At 41.2% G+C, this 21,339-nt stretch overlaps 1 protein-coding gene across 1 annotated transcript in view; it reads left to right on the top strand.

Annotated features, from left to right (window-relative positions):
* The window catches only part of LOC126281387 (odorant receptor 43a-like), a 90,960-nt gene extending 69,883 nt beyond the window's left edge, over positions 1-21,077 (top strand). Inside the window, exon 7 of the mRNA XM_049980313.1 lies at positions 20,967-21,077. Coding sequence (XP_049836270.1) covers positions 20,967-21,026 — 60 coding nt within the window. The 3' untranslated portion in view covers positions 21,027-21,077. The remainder of the gene's footprint in view (positions 1-20,966) is intronic.
* Positions 21,078-21,339: the final 262 nt, after the last annotated feature.

Here is a 21,339-nt window from a genome sequence, read left to right on the forward strand (position 1 = left end):
TCAAATAGATAAGAAATCTTATAAATGCAACTCGTTATTCTAATAGTTGTGACTATTCTAATAGTTGTGACAAAACCGTTAAACAGTCCCACAAATATTACTTTATGATACCAGTAGCGCCAACGATTTTCGATTTTAACTTAATTTCTACATTTTCACGGCTCTTCTTAAGACGACCATTCAAGTCAGGAGACGCCTAAATATCAGTAAATAGAAAGGTGAAGACCGTAGCTCGTAGTCTTGCGGTAGCGTTCTCGCTTCCCACGCATGGGGTCCCGGTTCGATTCCCGGCGGGGTCAGGGATTTTTCCTGACGACTGGGTGCAGTTGTGTCGTCATCATCATTCATCCCCATTTCGGTCGGAGGAAGGCAATGGCAAACCACCTCCACTAGGACCTTGCCTAGTACCGCGGTGCGGGTCTCCCGCATCGTCCCCTACGCTCCTCGGAATATGGGATCTCATCATCATCATCAGAAAGATGAATATCTGTCGTGCGCTATTATTAAAACCAACAGCCGTCAACACCTGCAACAGAAAATTATGACTAACCCGATCAAACGCATGATAAAAATCAAAAGTAAACCTCCCGACACGGCAATAGTGGAAACGACCGAGATAAGATCACGAGATTCAGCAACGGGAGCCAAAAGTACGACCCTGGACACAACTTTGATAATGCGCGATAATGTCAGCAAGCAAAACCGACAAGCAACTGTTTATCACCAGCGCTACGACTTTATAATCAAAATTGAGTAGCGTTATCGGTTAGACCTGATCCACGGACAGATGTCCCGTCTTTTTGGGAATTGAAACGATTTTTACGAGCTTAAAGGAGGCAGAGATATGTACCCCTTGCACCAATTCATTCTCCATAGATGTTACCGTATCTCCTATCAGAGGCCAAAACCGAACACAAACTTCCTTGGAAAGCCCATCCAAATCCGGTGATTTGCGAGAAGGAGACCGAACTACAACGTCAGATATCTGATCATTGTGAAAAGTTGCCAAAGAGCCCTCTAGAAGAGCTGGAGTAATTGCACTGTTAAAGAGGGAAATAAAATCAACTGACCGTATACCGTCTGATGCCACTCCTATGTAAAGATTGGAAAATACCGGAAAGTTTATGCGTTATATCAGGTTGGGATGGCCACTAACGTACATCTATAGGACGAAGGGTAGTGAGACATGTCCTCTGAAATCGCGTTCGAAGCCGAATCAGATTATACAGAAATTTTTGAGAACATTTCTCTTGGAGTACAGCGGCTTTTTTTAATTACTTAAAATTGAATGTCAACTGTCACAACCGCACGCAACTTCTTTTTTATGAGGTTACCGGTTCCGGTCTGTTTTAGACATCTTCAGACCTCACACCATGATGGTAGATAGTGGCTGTGAACGGAGCAGGCGCTACGACTCTACGAACGCTAACTCGCCGAGTCGTGGCGCCTGCTCCGTTCACAGCCACTATCTACCATCATGGTGTGAGATCTGAAGATGGATTAAATCATACAGAAACAGGTAACCTCATAAAAAAGAAGTTTCTTATGGTTGTGACTGTTCATGTTCATTTTTAAGATTATACAGAGACGCCAACTCATCATGGAGAATCGAATGCAGCTGAGATCGCAAACGAAGACCATCTAATTGTAGTCTTTCGGGTTGCAGGAGTTTCTCCTTCACACGGTGAACTTCTATAAGTCTTAAAGGGACGTCTGAGGCACTATCATAAAGACCACGAAAGTCACTATACGAAAATTCCCGAGTCCCCATTCCCACCGCTTTTCCAGCCCTAAAGCGCATAAGGGCAGTGATTAGCCGAAGTTTGGCAATGTCAGCCCACCAGTCCATAATTGAGGGATAACGCACTGTCTAAATGATTGCCTATCCCACACGACAGCAATGATATCATCCAGAGAGAGGACCACCAGACATAAGATATTTAACTTCCAAATATGGCGAGAAAGATGTATCTGCTGCGGGACGTGGTAAAGAGCCATTGAAACAGCACAGTGATCAGTGAAGCTGGCAGGGATTACATCAACTGACAAGAGATGGCTCTATAATGAAGCAGACAAACAAAAGTGGTGCAGTCGACTACTAGAAGTACTGTGTAAAATACGTAAAATGCACTAATGCTAGTGTGGGATATCTGCAGGTCCAAGAATCCTGTAGGCTCAATGGCGACAGTACATCATTAACTTCACAACAATCATTATAGTTGGATGTCCGATCCACACGACGGAAGGCGCAGTTGAAATCTGCCCTCACCAAAATATTTAGCGGATTTTGACGAAGTAAATAAATAACTTCTTCCTTATAAAAGCTCGAGCGGTCATATGTACGACCAGATCCAGATGTAGCACAAAGAAGAATTAAGTCAGCATAAAAACGATACCCTATACCCTGACCGTAGTCCAGCGTTTCAGAATCTGTCGACGGAATGCCATCCACATAAAGAACGGCCATGCCAGTAGAATTTTCTTGCGCAGTATTAAAAAACATAGAATACCCAGGATTAAACGCATCAAATAATACTTCTTGCAAACACACATCAGCTTGGGAATCATAAACAAACTGTCGTAACGCAGCATGCCGTAGTGGGGAGCTTATCGTGTTAACATTTAAGGTAAGAAACGTATGCACCTGCGATAAGTAACACATGTAAGGCATGAAAGTAGAACTAGGAAAAAATGTACGCATCAAGTCCCACTCTCCCCAGTACCAGCAGACGGCGCTGACAAAGGTACAGGATCTGAATCCTCTCCACCGGAAGGTGCAGATTCCATGCGTTGTTTCTTTCGTCACGACGCTGCACGCTCACTTCAAAAACGTTTCACACCACTCAGTGACAACATAACTTCTTGACGCGAAAGGGTAGCGGCTCATCAAAGACCGCCGTGAGGAGGGAGGAGTCACCAATCCACGCAGCCGAAAGCGAGAAATACCACCGGGAGCGACGAAAGTCATCATTGGGTAAATAAAAGACTGGCAAAGCAGCGTCTGAAGCTGTCTGCAACATCTGACTGCCCGGAAGAGAATCCGTAGTAACCTGTTCTTCCGTCGTATAAGATTGAGGAATAAATGGCATTTCACTAAAACATTGGAAAGGCGGAACAGCAGACGATGTTTCTGGTAAATCATCGGATACCACCGGAACAGACGTTTCTGGGGTGGAGGAGAGGACGCACGTGCAACATTCATTTCAACATCAACAGAACCAACCTTGTCAACCATGGTGAAACAAGAACCGTAATTATCGACGGTATTCATAACATCACCACTGAATGAAGCACCATCCGACACCAACACAGTCTCGGAGAGGCGGTATTGGGAAGGGGAGAGTAGAGGAGGGGGAGGGGGAGGTGGGGGGGGGGGGTGAGTTCAAAATCTTCACCATCCTTAGTCCGCCGGTGTAAAAGTTGTGCTACCGATGCCGGCGCCTTAACGGCAACAGGGGCCGCATCTGGATCTGCCGGTAACGACTGAAAGTTGCGCGGAGTGATGGCCAGCGTCTTCCCAACGTCCTCCAAAGCTGGAAAATACTGTCAGCAGACTGCGAAGACACTAATTCAGCTAAAGGCAACGGACGACGTTTTTCATAGGACGACTTTAAAACCTTAAAACTGAGAGGACAGTGGATATGAAATGGCCACTTTCATTACGTAGGAAGCAGGTTCCTTCTTGCCCTGCATATGTAAGATGATTCCGGTGACCACAAACATTCAAGTGTGAAAGTATATTCTTTTGAACACACATTTCTACGGTTCGGATACCACAGAAACATAGCAAGCAATGTTTAACAGACCAGCTTTCCCGCTTAATATACCGAACGACTCCATAAGGAAACATAAGAAAAGAATCGTTCACTTCGGGTGGAAGATTGTAAACTCTAATCGGAATATACTCGATCGCCGCATTTGCAAGGAGGACAGGATTAACGGAACCATCACGATGATTAAACGTCACCTGAGAATGAACCCGAGAAAGACGCCGGTCTACTTGCAAGGGGTCTGGAAACTTCACAAAAAGTGCGTGCAAATCAGAATCAAAATAATCAGTATCTACTTGATCAGATGTAACAAGAATCATATCAACCAACAAACATTGAACTTCCAGAGAGCCGGGTTGCACATGATACGTACTCTTGTCAAAACTGAAACGAACGGTACCCAGACGAAAGGGTTCGTGGGAGACTGGACAAACACGGCGCGGGCAGAGAACGCCGCCGCCAGGGCACAACCAACAACGAACTCCGATAGGCAAGAACGATGTGTCACCGGCCGATATACACACGAAAATGCGTACACGGAAGTTCGACACACGCGGTGCTGCTATACAGGTGGACGTAAGAACAACCTGCTCACTCGACCCGCAAAGCGAAACGAGCTACGGACATTACCTTGCTAATATCTCTACAAAAACATATCTCCACAAACAATTTAGAGCGAAAGATGATTTGACAATTTTCAGAATTTGGTGGTGTGACGTGTTTTGACTGTGGCGTGCTCTCCTGCTGTTGGTTGGACCACAACCCAACTCCCTTACACTAGGCTGGTGGAACACCGAGCTGCGCGGCAACCGACCTGCCTCGGGGAACGAGTTACTGGTTCTTCCGAAAGACGGAGCCTTACAAAATATTTTAATTTGATAATCAGTGTAACAGGGTTATAGATACAAAATCAAATAGCGATAATGCAGGAGTAGGTTTAATAATGAATAAAAAAATAGAAGTGTGGGTAAGCTACTACAAACAGCATATTGAACGCAGTATTGTGGCCAAGATAGACACGAAGCCCACGCCTACTACAGTAGTACAAATTTATTTGCCAACTAGTCCTGCAGATGACGAAGAAATTGAAGAAATGTATGATGAGATAAAAGAAATTATTCAGACAGTGAAGGGAGACGAAAATTTAATAGTCATGGGTGACTGGAATTCAATATTAGGAAAAGGAAGAGAAGGAAATGTAGTAGGTGAATATGGATTGGGGGTAAGAAATGAAAGAGGAAGCCGTCTGATAGAATTTTGCACAGAGCATAAATTAATCATAGTCAACACTTGGTTCAAGAATAATAACAGAAATTTGTATACGTAGAAGATTCCTGGAGATACTAGAAGGTATCACGTAGATTATATAATGGTAAGACAGAGATTTAGAAACAAGATTTTAAATTGTAAGACATTTTCAGAGGCAGATGTGGACTCTGACCACAACCTATTGGTTATGAACTGTAGATTAAAACTGAAGAAACTGCAAAAAGGTGGAAACTTAAGGAGATGGGACCTGGATAAACTGACTAAACCAGAGGCTGTACAGATTTCAGGGAGAGCATGAGGGAACAACTGACAAGAATGGGGGAAAGAAATACAGTAGATGAAGAATTGGTAGCTTTGAGGGATGAAGTAGTGAAGGCAGCAGAGGATCAATTAGGTAAAAAGACGAGGGCTCATAGAAATCCTTGGGTGACAGAAGAAATATTGAATTTAATTGATGAAAGGAGAAAATATAAAAATGGAATAAATGAAGTAGTCAAAAAGGAATACAAACGTCTCAAAAATGAGATCGACAGGAAGTGCAAAATGGCTAAGCAGGGATGGCTAGAGGACAAATGTAAGGATGTAGAGTCTTATCTCACTAGGGGCAAGATAGATACTGCCTACAGGAAAATTAAAGAGACCTTTAGAGAAAAGAGAACCACGTATGAATATCAAGAGCTCAGATGGAAACCCATTTCTAAGCAAAGAAGGACAAGGGCGAAGTACTTGATGGCAATATTGTGGAAATGGAAGAGGATGTAGATGAAGATGAAATGGGAGATATGATACTGCTTGAAGAGTCTGACAGAGCACTGAAAGACCTAAGCCGAAACAAGGCCCTGGGAGTAGACAGCATTCCATTAGAACTACTGACAGCCTTGGGAGAGCCAGTCCTGACAGATCTCTACCATCCGGTGAGCAAACTGTATGATACAGGCAAAATACCCTCAGTCTTCAAGAAGAATATAATAATTCCAATCCCAAAGAAAGCAGGTGTTGACAGATGTGAAAATTACCGAACTATCAGTTTAATAAGTCACGTTTGCAAAATACTAACGCGAATTCTTTACAGACAAATGGAAAAACTGTTAGAAGCCGACCTCGGGGAAGACCAGTTTCGATTCCGTAGAAATATTCTAACACGTGAGGCAATACTGACCCTACGGCTTATCTTAGAATCTAGATTAAGAAAAGGCAAACCTACGTATCTAGCATTTGTAGACTTAGAGAAAGCTTTTAACAATGTTGACTGGAATACTCTCTTTCAAATTCTGAAGGTGGCAGGAATCAAATACAGGGAGCGAAAGGCTATTTACAATTCGTACAGAAACCAAATGGCAGTTATAAGAGTCGAGGGGCATGAAAGGGAAGCAGTGGTTGGGAAGGGAGTGAGACAGGGTTGTAGCCTCTCCCCAATGTTATTCAATCTGTATACAGAGCAAGCAAGAAAGGAAACAAAAGAAAAATTTGGAGTAGGTGTTAAGAATACATTGAGAAGAAATAAAAATTTTAAGGTTCGCCGATGACATTGTAATTCTGTCAGAGATAGCAAAGGACTTGGAAGAGTAGTTGAACGGAATGGACAGAGTCTTGAAAGGAGGATGCAAGATGAACATCAACAAAAGCAAAACGAGGATAATGGAATGTAGTCGAATTAAATCGGGTGATTCTGAGGGAAATAGATTAGGAAATGAGACACTTAAAGTAGTAAAGGAGTTTTGTTATTTGGGGAGCAAAATAACTGATGATGGTCGAAGTAGAGAGGATATAAAACGTAGACTGGCAACGGCAAGGAAAACGTTTCTGAAGAAGAGAAATTTGTCAATATCGAGTATAGATTTAAGTGTCAGGAAGTGGTTTCTGAGAGTATTTGTATGGTGCGTAGCCATGTATGGAAGTGAAACATGGACGATAAATAGTTTGGACAAGAAGAGATTAGAAGCTTTTGAAATGTGGTGCTACAGAAGAATGTTGAAGATTGGATGGGTAGATCACATAACTAATGAGGAGGTATTGAACAGAATTGGGGAGAAGAGGAGTTTGGGACACAACTTGACTAGAAGAAGGGATCGGTTGGTAGGACATGTCTGAAGAATCAAGGGATCACCGATTTAGTAGTGGAGGGCAGCGTGGAGGGTAAAAATCGTAGAGGGAGACCAAGAGATGAATACACTAAGCATATTCAGAAGGATGTAGGCTGCAGTACGTACTGGGAGATGTAGCAGCTTGCACAGGATAGAGTATCATGGAGAGCTGCATCAAACCAGTCTCAGGACTGAAGAACACAACAACAATCAATGTTTTGTTCTCAGCAATCTGTGTTACACGTTTACACATTTTGGCACATTGCTTGGCTAGGTTTTCGTTCATAGGGGTCAGTTGTGATCTATCGGACACGTGTAGTTATAACATACAAAACTTTAATAACGATCATGTTAAGGCACAAAGTGCATGCTACCAAAGTGAGCGCGGTTTTTGTACAGATGTAATTGTTAAGCTGATTCAGTGAATACTAGTTTCCAAATTCACGTGAACTGTGAAATACAGGTACAGCGGTTGGACAAAAATATGGAAACACTGCGAGAAAAGCTTTCTTGAACATTAATGCAGATGCTAACCAAACCTGCAAGATGCGCTGTTATGTTTGACCACGGACCAGGGCCTTTGCTAGGTCTTCTGCCGCCCTCGGCGAGAACTGGAAAAATGACACCCCTTCTTTTTTACTGCCATCGGCCTCCCCATTCCGACCCCCTCCACCACCACCAACATACAACGGCACCACAACGTAAATCTCCTATTATACTTTTAATCATTAATCTAAAGTGACCAAACGTCCTCATTTTCTGAAGACAGTCCTCAGTTCAACTGACGCATGAAAAATGATCTGCAGAGACAAAAGCAAAACACAAGCTAGCGCATGAAACCCGCTCCAGGGCTCGACATATATGAATCAAGGTAATATTTGTTTATGTTTTGTACTCGGTAGTGGCTGTTTTACTTTTGAGGTAGGTAGAGGCAATGTGTTTACTTTCGGCAAAGTAAATAAAGACTTATTAAGTAACTCTTCCGTATGCTTCTAAAAACTATTCAATGTTTTCATTTTTTCTCCTTATTTACTCAATTTTTTCGCTGTTTGATTTGAAATTATTTTTTCTGCCTTTTACCGCCTCTAAAATTTTGCCGACTTAGATGGCGACCTAGTCTTGCCTAATGGTAGAAACGGACTAGCCATGGACGGCACTTGTGCATTGCCCTCAATACGTTGCAAGTGTGAGTCGTGGTCAGAACACTGCTCTCTATAAAACATCGAATAAAAACACTTTCAGCCGTCTAAATTTCCAATTGTTATGTTATTTGAGCAACCAGTTTCAGCGCTACATTATGTCATCTTCAGGTCCCTGACCGACATCTACGAAGAATCCCATCTCTGGTACAGTCAAAAAGGGGGCCAGCATTCGGTGACTGGTATCTGCAGATTTTTAAGTCTGAAATCCCTCCGATCGTCACTTGCAAGCAATGTAAAATTTTGTCAACCTATCTGATAAAAAACTCTAAGAACTTTTGACCTTATGTAAAACCATCAAGCTTTCAAATCATCTAGTCATTCACGGAATATAACGGAGAGAAGGACAAAATACTAAACTCGGTCTTCCGAAATTGTTTCACCACAGAAGATTATAACAGAGCTCCTCTTTTCAATCACTGAGCGAATGTCGAAATGACAGATATTGAAATATCCGATAGTGGAACAGAAAAGCAACTACAGTCGCTTAGTAGTGGAGAGGCATTAATGATCAGGTGAGGTAGCTGTAAAATTCTACATAGATTACGCGAAAGAACTTGCTCGCCTTCTAGCAGCAGTTTATTGTAAATCGCTGGGGCAACGAAGCGTACATAACGACTGGAAAAAAGAGCAGATCATTTCCGTTTCCAAGAAAGGCTGTAGGTCAGATGAACATAACCATAGACCTACATCGTTGAAGTCAATCTGTTGCAGAACCTCTTCTACAAAAATCAACATAGATCCGCAAAGAGAGATCCTGCGAAACTGAGCTCACTCTGTTCCCCCATGAGCTCCGTAGCGCTGTGGACAACGGTGGTCAGGTTGATCCCGTGTCCCTTGACTTCACGTAGGCATTGACATCATCCCACACTGACGTTAGTAGAAAAAAAAAAATGAGCTCGATGAGAATCAGACCAAATTTGCGTCTGTATTCAAGACTTTCTTGTAGATAGAACTTAACACATCGCTCTTAAAGGAATAAAATCGACAGATGTAATTTTCGGAATACCCGAAAAAAATATGACAGCACCTTACTGTTTACATTGTACATAAATGATACCGTAGAAAGTGCCGGATACTCTTTAAAGCTGCTTGTAGATGATGCGGTTGTCTATAAGATAGGAGCAACGCCAGGAGGCAGTACAGATTTGCAGAATGACCAGCAGAGTATTGATGAATGACGCAGGCTATGGCAGTTAACCTGAACGTATATAAATGTAAGATACGTAAGGCACCAAATTTTGCCACTATACATTTAATGTTTTGTAAATTGTTTGCGATTTATATTTACGATGCAGAATTAGATTATTAAACATTTCAGTGGCTGTTATTGGCTAGCGCCATGCACTAACAATTTCTGTAGTATTCCGTTTCCGGGAGTTAGACTGAGTGTTGAAAGAAAGGGCGAAGTGGGCTATCCTCAGAAACCACTTGGCTAGACGGATTGGGAAAAGACTTGTCGTGTTCTGCAGTGGCGGTCATAAACTCCCCTGAGTGAGGGAACAGAGCGAGGAGGCAGCGATTTACAAAGCAGGGGGCCACAGATCCCCCGCAGCATGGACAGTGCAGATGGGAATTAGCATTCCGGTGGGCCAAATAAAAATAAAAAAAAATCAGAATAGTGTATGTGGCTAAAGGGCCTCGAGGGCAGAACAAGGCGAAAAGACATCCTTTTCATCCTTTTTAGTGCGAAGGAAGGTGCGAGGTCACAAACGATGGTCACGAGCTGGCCTCCAAGGAATCTCCTCACAGAAGTACCAGGACACACCTCCCACCAACAAGCAGAGACGCGGTTTTGATTGGCGGTGTGCTAAGAATGTAGGAGGAGGAATGTAAACTTCCAGCAAATCTTCTGAAAGGTTCAAATGGCTCTGAGCACTATGGGACTTAACACGTTAGGTCATCAGTCCCCTAGAACTTACAACTACTAAAACCTAACTAACCTAAGGACATCACACACATCCATGACCGAGGCAGGATTCGAACCTGCGACCGTAGCGGTCACGCGCTTCCAGACTGTAGAGCCTAGACCCGCTTGGCCACTCCGGCCGACTCTTCTGAAAGGAATATGGGTTTCAGGTGGCGGTGATGGGACCAAACTGCTGAGATCATCGGTACTTAGGCTCACACACTACCTAAAGTTAGATTAAGTTACGAAAAGGACAATACACACAGCCTGAGGGAGGTCTCGAACCTCCAACGGGGGTGAGGGAACCGCGCGAACCGTGGAAAGGCGCCTCACACAGCGCGGCTACCCCGTGCGGCTATGGTAACAGTGATCGGTTCTTGATGATCAATAATAAAAAAATAGTCAACATTGCAGAATGATTTATTAAAATGACCAGTTTTGCACAGTTCAAGGGCCATCTTAAGGTTATGAGCTCTATAAAGATATGATAGAGCTGGTTCATTACGGAAGTCAGCCTACACATAACATATATAAACATCAGAAATACTGTAATGTGGTATTTGGCTGGAGCTATACATAACGTGTACCAAGGATCAGAAATACAATAACGTGGTGTTTAGCTATTTGGCTGGAGCTAGTGGCGTGGGGACTAGTTCTGTGTGGTCACAATGATAATTCTATTAGTGCCTGCCTGTCAGGCGTTAAATGCAGTACCAAAACGTACGCATTTTCTGCAGTACGTCACCTGCAGCCGATGGGAATTTAACTTACGTAAATAACATTGTAACTTGTGAATAAACTGTAAAAGAAATAGGACAGTTGGGTATACAGCACTGTACAAATTGACTGTTAAAACAAATGATACAAATTTTTAATAATCTTGCCATATATTTATGAAAGACATTAAAGTAAAAACACCAATAGAAACAGCTGTAAGATTGTTGAATTCCACCTTCTTAGCACTTCTATAAGCTGTTTCCATAGAAATACCGATAGGATGGCTGTTGGTGGTCAAAGATAAGCTGTAAGGTGCCATTTCCATCGAGACGCTTCATAACGACCCCATGTGACCTGATGTATGGAGGATGCTGTTATCATGGAGATTTCATTCAGGTGGCCGTTAATGGTTACAGATGAATTTATCGAACGCTGTTCCTAGAGAGATGATGCAGTTGGAACAGCCGATGGCCACCATAGATGCAACTAGAAAACGATGTGGCACCTGCAATGAATGCGAGTTGTATCGAAGTAAATACGACTGCAGGTGTAAGTTGATGTTATATCATACGTTGCTTGAAGTTATCAGCACTATAATGCTCTTCAGAGCATTCAAGTCGTAACTGGGTGGGAGAAAAATAGAAAACAGTTAATGCCAAATAAGTTACAGTACGAAATAAATTGTGTAGAGCATGATATTCTTTTTTAAGTTTAAGCTTAATAAAAAGAATAAAAACATGAGTTCTTAACGGTGGAAAATTTATATCATGTGTATTGGAAACATAGGATGAGTCAAGTGTTAAAAACCATTACTATATTGAAAAATTGTTATTTATTAAAAATATTTATTAACAGACATTTAAATTATGTGAAGAACGAAGAAGGAGCAGTCCTTTCCTTTATTATATTTTATTCCTTTATTATATCTTTCCTTTATATCTTTATATATTTAATCGCTATTGTATTTTTATTATATCAAAAAGATTATTTCAGAAAAATCTATTTGTTCATTTAGCAGAACAGAAGGATTATTATTATGATGAACGAAAATTTCCTGCTCTTCCAGTGCATTCAACAGTAGCCCTTTGGGGGACAGTACGCAAAAATCCAAGGCTATCGCTAATATCACCTCCCACATGTTTTTCATTTGTGAGGTGTTATCCGAAGATCGTCTTGTTCTGTGAGGTTCCTATCATGAGTTCCTTAAAATGTGTTTTAAAGTTACATCTGTTTGTCCAATGTATACCTATTCTCAATCTCTACATGTCAATTTATATACCCTCGAGCAAGAATAATGGTCAACAGCGATTCCAATCGAATTCTTTAATTTATTTAGGAGGGAGTTTGCGGGTTAAAAGGCAATGGAGGTAATTTTAAAAAGCCTATTAGTCTTAGTGGATACTGTTATCACATAAATCATTTTGGAAAATATTTGTTTTCCGCTAATTTAAGGTTTTTTGGTTGACATAAATCATTTTGGAAAATATTTGTTTTCTGGTAATTTAAGGTTTTTTTGTTGAACTTTTTGATGTAGAACATCAACAATTTTTTAATCATAGTCTTTAGCAACATCAGTTTGCTCCAGAATCTCTCCTTCCTTTTGTTGTTGATCAGGTGTAAGTGTTAATTTTAACATCCTGTTGACATTGTTAGAACAAATCTTTTTGTATTTTAATGGGTGGCAAGAACGCATTAATAATGGCATCAGTCACTGTTGGTATCCTAAAAATAGAAAGAAAATGTTTATGATGATTGTTAGAGATAGTCAGGTCCTAAAAATTTATGGTTCCTTGATTTTCATATTTGAGTGTGAAAGCTAGATCTGGGAATGCATCATTCAAAACAGTGGTTAAATTGACATCTCGTAAAATCGGGTGTACTGCCGGTGGTCCGCGTCTTCCCAACATGATATTTCGACGTCGTAACTCGGCGTCTTCATCAGGTGTTCCCTGAGACTGGTTGGCGAGCTGACCTCGTCCCATATTTATGCCTGGGCGGTGTGTGGTGCTCCCTATGCCGTCCGTGCCCGCTGTGTCCATTTCTGTTGGTGGTATCAGTCTCTAGGCGCTTCCTCTTCGGTCCGCGCCCTTTGCGGCTCTCTTCTGAGGTATCGGACGTCCCAAGGCGTTCCCTATTGGGTCCGCGCCCGATAGGCGCGATCCTAGCACTATCATGGCTCTGCTGAAGCTCATTATGCTGTCCGCGACCGCGGCGAGTTTTTCTCGTGGCCGAGCCATTGTCCTGGCCTTCTGAACCCGGTATGCGCCTGTGAGGTGCGCTTCCTGTGGCATCCGGCTGTTGTTGGAGCTGCATATTATGATGGCCATCCTCCAAGGAGCTTGCTGCCGCCTGGTGTCGCGTATGCCTTTCTGTTCCGTTACTTATACCCTTGGACGTCTATAGTTCATTCCTGGAGGATGGAACTTCCTTCCGTTGTTTCTGTAGTAGTTCCAAAGCAGGATTCCACGCAGTACTAATCTGATATCCTGCTTCTCGGTTGATCAAGTTCTCCGTCATCTTGATTTCAATCGATTCATTAATGACACTAGCCCAGAATCGGGGGGTCTGAGCCAGGATCCTAGTTTTGTCATACTCCATGGTGTGCTCAAGGTCAAGGCAATGTTCTGCTATTGCAGATTTAGTTACCTGTCGTAACTTGGTGTGTCTCTGGTGTTCTTCACATCTTATTTCAACTGTTCTTGTAGTTTGACCGATGTAAGCCATCCCGCATTCACACGGTATATGGTAGACACCAGGTTTCCTTAACCCCAAATCATCCTTGACAGTTCCAAGGAGCGTCCTGATCTTGTTAGGTGGGCAGAACACACTCTTGATATTGTGTTTCTTCAGGAATCTGCTGATCTTGGCAGATATGGGTCCCGCATATGGTAGAAAGGCTACTTTCCTGGTCTCTTCTTCCTGCTCCTCTTCTGTTGCCTCAGGTCGTCTGGTGGGACGGAGCGCTTTGCGGATGTCCCTGGTGGAGTATCCATTGTCTGTGAACACTCTTTGTAGATGTTCTAATTCCGCTGTCAGGCTGTCTATGTCAGAGAGTGTTATGGCTCGGTGCACGAGTGTTCTCAGCACTCCATGCTTCTGTGCTGGGTGATGGCAGCTGTCAGCCTGTAGATATAAGTCAGTGTGTGTTGGTTTCCTGCACACACTGTGGCCTAAGGTGCCGTCTGCCTTCCTCTTTACCAGGACATCGAGGAACGGGAGCTGACCATCACTCTCTAGTTCCATGGTGAACTTGATGTTGGGGTGTCTTGTGTTCAGATGGTCCAGGAACTCATCCAGTCTTCTCTTGCCATGTGGCCAGATGACGAATGTATCATCAACGTATCTGAAGAAACACGTCGGCTGGTAGGCAGCAGTTGTAAGTGCCTCATCCTCGAATTTCTCCATAAACAGATTCGCCACTACCGGAGATAAGGGGCTGCCCATGGCCACTCCCTCAGTCTGCTCATAGAATTGGCCTCCACAAAGGAAGTACGTCGATGTCAAAATATGCTTGAAGAGATCCAGCAAGGCTCCGTCAAATTTCTCACTAATAATATCGAGTGTGTCCTGAGGTGGTACCCTGGTGAACAGAGACACCACATCAAAACTGACCATGATGTCTGTGTCTGAGATCCGTAGGTTGTTGAGACGTTCCACAAAATCCGAGGAGTTGCGAATGTGGTGGACACACTTTCCCACATATGGTGCCAACATCTTCTTAAGGTGGGAGGCTGTAGGGTAGGTGGCTGCGCCGATATTATTGACAATCGGGCGAAGTGGTACATCCTGTTTATGGATCTTAGGTAATCCATACAGTCTGGGTGGTACCGGTGCTTTAGCTATTAATTGTTTGACCACCTTCTCAGGCCATCCTGTTTCCTTAAGAAGAGACTGGGTTTTTCTATCCACTCTATCGGTGGGGTCATTCTCTAATAGATTATAAGCAGGGTCCTCCAAAAGTTGACCGATCTTCTGGTCATAGTCAGTCTTTAGCAGTATGACAGTCGAGTTCCCCTTGTCCGCCAGGACCTGATGAAGACGCCGTGTTACGACGTCGAAATATCGTGTTGGGAAGACGCGGACCACCGGCAGTACACCCGATTTTACGAGATGTCAACAAATCGCCGGGAAAGTCTTAGAAATTACAGTGGTTAAATTATTTAACTTATTTTTTGATCCATTCTACAACAAAGTATGCCATCTATGTATCATTTGTAGCACATAATTATTCTGAAAATTTGCAGGTTTACCCCAAAAAAAGTGTTTTCTACATGACTGGCAAAAATATTGGCAATAGTGCTGGTGTGGTAATTTCCCATTACTAGGTCATCATTCTATCTATAAGCCCTGTAGTCAAAAGAAAAAATGTTCAAGGTTAATGTAGTCTGAATGAGTTTAATGAATTCCACTATTTCTTCACAGTTCATAATACTGTGTTTTAGCAAATTGTTTTCAATAATACAAATAGTTTTGGCTATTGGAATATTTGCATATAGGTTCGTGATGTCTAGTGAAGCAAATCTAGGTGGGACAGTTACAGGTGATTTTTGTTGTTAAAACATAACTATTTTTGATATTGAAGATATTTCCAAAGATGTAAAATTCTCTTAAAATTTCATTCAGCTTTTTTTTTTAGAATATATAGAGGGCAGTTACTGTTATTAACTAGGGGGCATATTGGCTGTTCAGTCTTGTGTAATTTAATTTGTGAACTAAGTCTCAGCAATTGTAGGTTCATACATTTTAACTGTAGTTTATCTTCTGGTAAAAATAAAAAAATATTGTCATAAATTAATTTTCTTATTGTGGACTGAAACTTAATAGTTTGTTCTTTAAATACTTGTGTTAGGATGTTCTCAGTGAAAACAACTAATTGTCTTGGAGATGTATTCTTCTTCTTTAATTATAACCAGAGTACTGACATTATTCACTTTTGTAATTCTGGAGTGATGTGATTCCAGTTTCTCATTAATACTTTCATTAACTCTATTTCTTGAAGATTTTCATTTTTGTGTTTCAGCTTCTTTTTCTCTATTATTATTTGGTTTTAATAGCAGTTTTATATGTGGCTCGTTTAATTTTTCACATTAGGGCTAATTCTAACGTAAGCAATAATGCATTTTATGGTTGAATGATCTAATGTGTGAGTTAAATTATATTTAGCCCCTTATTGAGCAATGTCATTATGCAAGAAGAAAATTGGATATCTGTTAGATTCAACACTCATGGATAAAATTCGTTTGTGGAGGTTGGTCAAAGAGAACCTCTAGTTACTGACTGATAAGATTAATTTTGCTGTAATTCTCAATAATGCAATATCATATATAAATTATTTTTTCCATAAATTTCATTATTCAATATAGAAGGTAGGGACATTTGATTACTGAGTGAGGGATGCACATTCTTAGGTCCAAATCACCCTTCTTTTTATAGACATCCCTAATTTTGTATTTCATCCATAGGATGCTGCTTTTCCACTGTTCAAAGGAGGAAACATGAGAATTAGTACTGATTTTCAGCATTGCATGTTTGATCTGATGCTAAACATCACTTGATGAAGCTAATTTTGAAATTTAATTTCTTATTTTTGGTTCTCAGTAGTTTAAAATATGCAAAAACCTGTCAAGGTAAAGCATTCATAATTTTAACCAAAATGGGAAGGAGGGAGCAACGATTTGTTCTTAATGAACAGTTAGAAAAAACAGTCAAAATGGCAGAATCATTTATTAGAATGACCAGTTTCGACACATTTAAATGGCCCTTTTCAGATTACGACCACAGTAAAGATATGAAAGTGCTTGTTAATTAGGAAGGTCAGCCTTTACATAACATACACGAGGGTCAGAAATATTGTGACATGATATTTCGCTGGAGCTTTAGATAATGTGTGCAAAGGATCAGAAATACTGTAATGTAGTTTTTATCCATTTGGCAGAAGGCAATATTACCCACAGCCTTGGAATTTACATACTATTTCTAAAGGAATATTCTTGAACACATTGCAAGAGCTAGAAATTCTTGTTCATCACAAAAATAATCCTTCGGCACTCCTAAATGTACCAATAGATTTTCTTAAAATAGCCCTTTTCGACTTTTTAGAGATATAGTACAGGAAAGGCTACTGCTTCTTCGCTCCTCATTTCTTCGACTGTTATCTAAATGTTTTTATTAAGGATTTTTAGAAAGAACCAAATATTTTAATAGTTTTTATCACTTGAGTCGTCCTACATTTCCAATATACTTGTTATAAATTTTCCGCCGTTAAGAATTCATATTTTTTATTCTTTTTATTAAGCTTAAACTTAAAAAAGAAGATCATGCTTTACATAATTTCTTTCATATTGTAACTTATTTGGCATTCCTATTTTTCTCCCACCCAATTACGACTTCAATGTTTTTCAAGCATTCTAGTGCTGATAACTTCAAGCAGCATGGCATGACTTCAACTTACACTTGCAGTAGTATTTACTTCGATACAGGGTGCATACATCGTAGCTGTCACGTCGTTTTCTAGATGCATTTACGGCTACCAACGGCTATCGCAACTGCATCATCTTCCTAGGAACAGCGTCCGATAAACACATTTTTTAGCCATTGACGGCCACCTGGACGATGCCTCCATGGTAACAGTGTCCCCTATACATTACGTCGCCTGTGGTCGACATGCAGCGTCTCCATGGAAACGGCATACGAGTATTACAGCATATCTTTGACTACCACATTTCCATGGAAACGGTGTCACTAGAAGTACCAGGAAGCGTCACCAATTATCGTTCAAAGTCCCTACAACTGTCTTTATTGGTGTTTCTATTTTAAAGTCTTCGATAAATTTATAGTAAGATTATTGAGTATTATTAAATATTCTCACATTTTCTCGCAGACGTCGCAACACGCCTCGATAGTACCATTGATTGTTTGTACCTATTGAACGAATTCATAAAGAACTAATCCTTCAAAGTCAAAGATAACTATAAGCATGAGTTTGACATTTGACCTGATCTGACGAACTTTTTTGATCTTGGCGGCCATTTTCCCCCTTTCCCGATCCATTTTGAAGATTGAACCTTGGTCTCAACATCATAACAGTAGACCCACGTGTCATCACCAATTACGATTTTCTTTAAGGCACATCTCGTTTTCATTTGCGCGATCGAAAAGCTCTTCACAGACTGCGATGCGAAGGTCCTTCTGGTCTTGACTCATGATCAAATGGTTCAAATGGCTCTAAGCACTATGGGACTTAACATCTGAGGTCATCAGTCCCATAGACTTAGAACGACTTAAACCTTACTTAACCTAAAGACATCAAACACATTCGTGCCCGAGGCAGGTTCGAACCTACGTCCGTAACAGCAGGGCGGTTCCAGACTGAAGCGCCTAGAACCGCTCGGCCACAACGGCAGACCTTGACTCATGAGCCACGGGGTGAATTGAGCGGCAAAACGATGCATTCCAAGATACTGTGTCAGGACTTTTTTGACGTGATCCAACTAAAATTTCACACTCTTCTGCAATCTCTCGGACAGTCGGACTTCAATTGGCACGCACAATTTCGTTGACGTTCCTGACATAAACATCGTCGGCAGAGGTAAAGGGCGTCCTGAACCAGGGTAATCTGTAACTTACGTCTGGCCATTTCTAGAGCGTGTGAACCATTCGTAACACCAAGTACGGCTTAAGCGCTCATCACTGTAGGCTTCTTGCGTAATTTGGTGCGTGTCTGTTGAAATTTTCCTGAGTTTCACGCAAAATTTAATGCAGACGCGTTGCTCCTCCAATTCTGCTATCTCCAAAATCGCAAACTATGTGACACAACGTTCTACTCAGTATAGCACTGTACAATAATTAACAGACGTACAACAATGGAACTTCCGGCAACTACACGTTAAACACAGGCGTGTGCATGGATGCCAACGGCATTTTGCTGCAACGTGCCATTGGCGGGAAATTGCGAATGTTCCGAGATTTTTTGGACAGACCTCGTGCAAATACACTATTGATGAGAAACTGCTGGAAACACTATCTACCGTAAAATATCTAGAAGTAACTATCCAGTGCAACCTTAAGTGGAATGACCAAATAAAACAAATAGTAAGTAAGGCAGATGCCAGACTGACATTAAAAGGAAGAATCTTAAGGAAATGCAACTCATCCAAGAAGGAATTGTCTTAAGACACTTATTCGACGGATTCTTGAGTACTGTTCAACAATATGGGATCCTTACCAGATAGGCCTCATAGAAGATGTAGAGAAGATGCAACGAAGAGCTGCTCGTTTCCTTACAGAATCCTTTACTCGGCGCGAGAACATTACAGACATCGCTGCGAACTCAAGCGGTGGACATTACATGAGACACATGTACATCACGAAGAGGTTTACTGTAGAAATTTTGAGACAGTACTTTCCGGTACGAGTCGAACTACAAACACCTCGCGTAGTGACCACGACGAGAAAATTCGAGAAAATAAGAACGAATTCAGAATCTTACCGACAGTCATTCTTCCGACGTGCCATTCGGGAGAGGAACTGAGCAATATGCGTCAATTATTGGAGTCAGAAGTACCCTCCGCTACACAGCACTAGGTGACTTGCTGAGTATGACGCAGACGTCTCGATACTGCAGTGCACCGACTTTCGCAAGTTTGTGTCATTCATATTCGTTAAGATATTTTAACTTGTCATGATTTTATTTATAACTCTTGCTTATTTCTTTTAATTGTACTCATGCTAATAATCATGCTGTTAAGCGCCCTAAAGCCCCTGTGACAAGTCTGTTCCCGCGTCAGGAGGCAAAATTCCAAGAAGTAAATGCATATTTAGTATTGATATTCAAAACTAATATTCATTGTTAAAAAGAGGAAATCATTAGCGGTAAGTAGTCTGCGCAATTTGTTCAATACCCATATCCATGGTCCCCGTGGTACACAATGGCAGCTGGGGAACGTACAGTCGACAGACAATAATCAGATTTGACTAAAATGTCTAGGATTTTCAAAGTCTTTCTCCTGGTTCAGCAGTTTAAGTGATGGCATTCCCAGGCAAGTACAGCGTCACAACTATTGCTCGCTGAGGGTGGCAGCAAAGTTAAACAAGAACAGTTGACATGAAGTGTTACTAACGGGTCCGACTTTTACCGACCAGCACTTAGAGGCCGGTGACCATCTTATCACGTCCTTAGTATATATAGTCTATTGGTGGCTCATAACATAGTAATTTATGTAAGTTGCCAATTAATAATAAGATTAGGTACATATGCTGTCAAAGGTGCCTCCCGCAATGTCACTGTTGACTCTTGAACAAAGGCGACGATCACTATGTAAGAATACTGGTGAAACCCACCGTAACCACTCTACGATCTTGTAGACCAGCGAAAGATGACGGATACAATAAACGTTCCAAAGTAGCACGTTCTCGCGTGTACTTTATATTGGTGATCCACCAATTCCAGTAACACAAAAGATTGTGACATATTGTCTCGTACTGCTATTACATTTCTCTGAAAAGCAAGTCATTCAGACAAATTGTACACTCATCTTCATTCTACACACTGCAGAACTGATTTACTCTTTTTGTCCGTATACACCGTAGAACTTATTCACTCGTTTTGTTCTATCCTCCACTTGATTTATGATTAAAGAAGCTACTGCAGAGGTTACAAACAAGGAAAGAACAGTTCTACGATAGTTTGCTGTAACTTACACGTTTCGTTCTCAGACAAAGAAAAAAATATATGCACTTGCTGATATTTACTTTGGTTTTTGCATTCTTATACGTCTAAGTTTTTGTAGTTACGTGTTGTTAGAGAAAACATCTTTGTATTAATAAAGTTTAGTTATAACTCAGTTATTTATATTTTGACTAGAGAAAATTTAGTTACTGAGTGAGAAACAATTTTGTGTTAACTGGATGGTATAAGAGCATAAGAAATAAGCTTACTGATACTTTGAATGCAATGTGTTCTCATATTACTTTCACTATGCTGTAACTAAATAGAACCCGTTTTACTTCTTTCTCTCAGATACTGAATGGATCGTACACAATGTTCAATATGTTGTACCAGTTCCAGAGGAAGAGGTAATGTCAGTCATGGAAATGAATATTTGAACTGGTGGATCACAGACATCAACTTCTTACTGTTTTGTATTAGCGTAGTTTAAGTAAAGATAGTCTACCACAAAATGTGTAAAGAAACTAATATTATGAAGATAAAACGTAAACAAGCAGCATCGTTGTCTAAAATTCATTTATAGTTATCCTCTCCCTGAAGTTTTTGTTGCCTTAAGTTGAATAACTGCTCCATTACGTTTGTTTCATTCAGGGCTGTAAAGAGAAGCCTTTGCTCATAATGAGGACAAGTAATTGTTATGATGACCTAAAGCAGGTTCCAGCAC

Source organism: Schistocerca gregaria, chromosome 7, assembly GCF_023897955.1.
Source record: "Schistocerca gregaria isolate iqSchGreg1 chromosome 7, iqSchGreg1.2, whole genome shotgun sequence".
Classification (NCBI taxonomy): domain Eukaryota; kingdom Metazoa; phylum Arthropoda; class Insecta; order Orthoptera; family Acrididae; genus Schistocerca; species Schistocerca gregaria.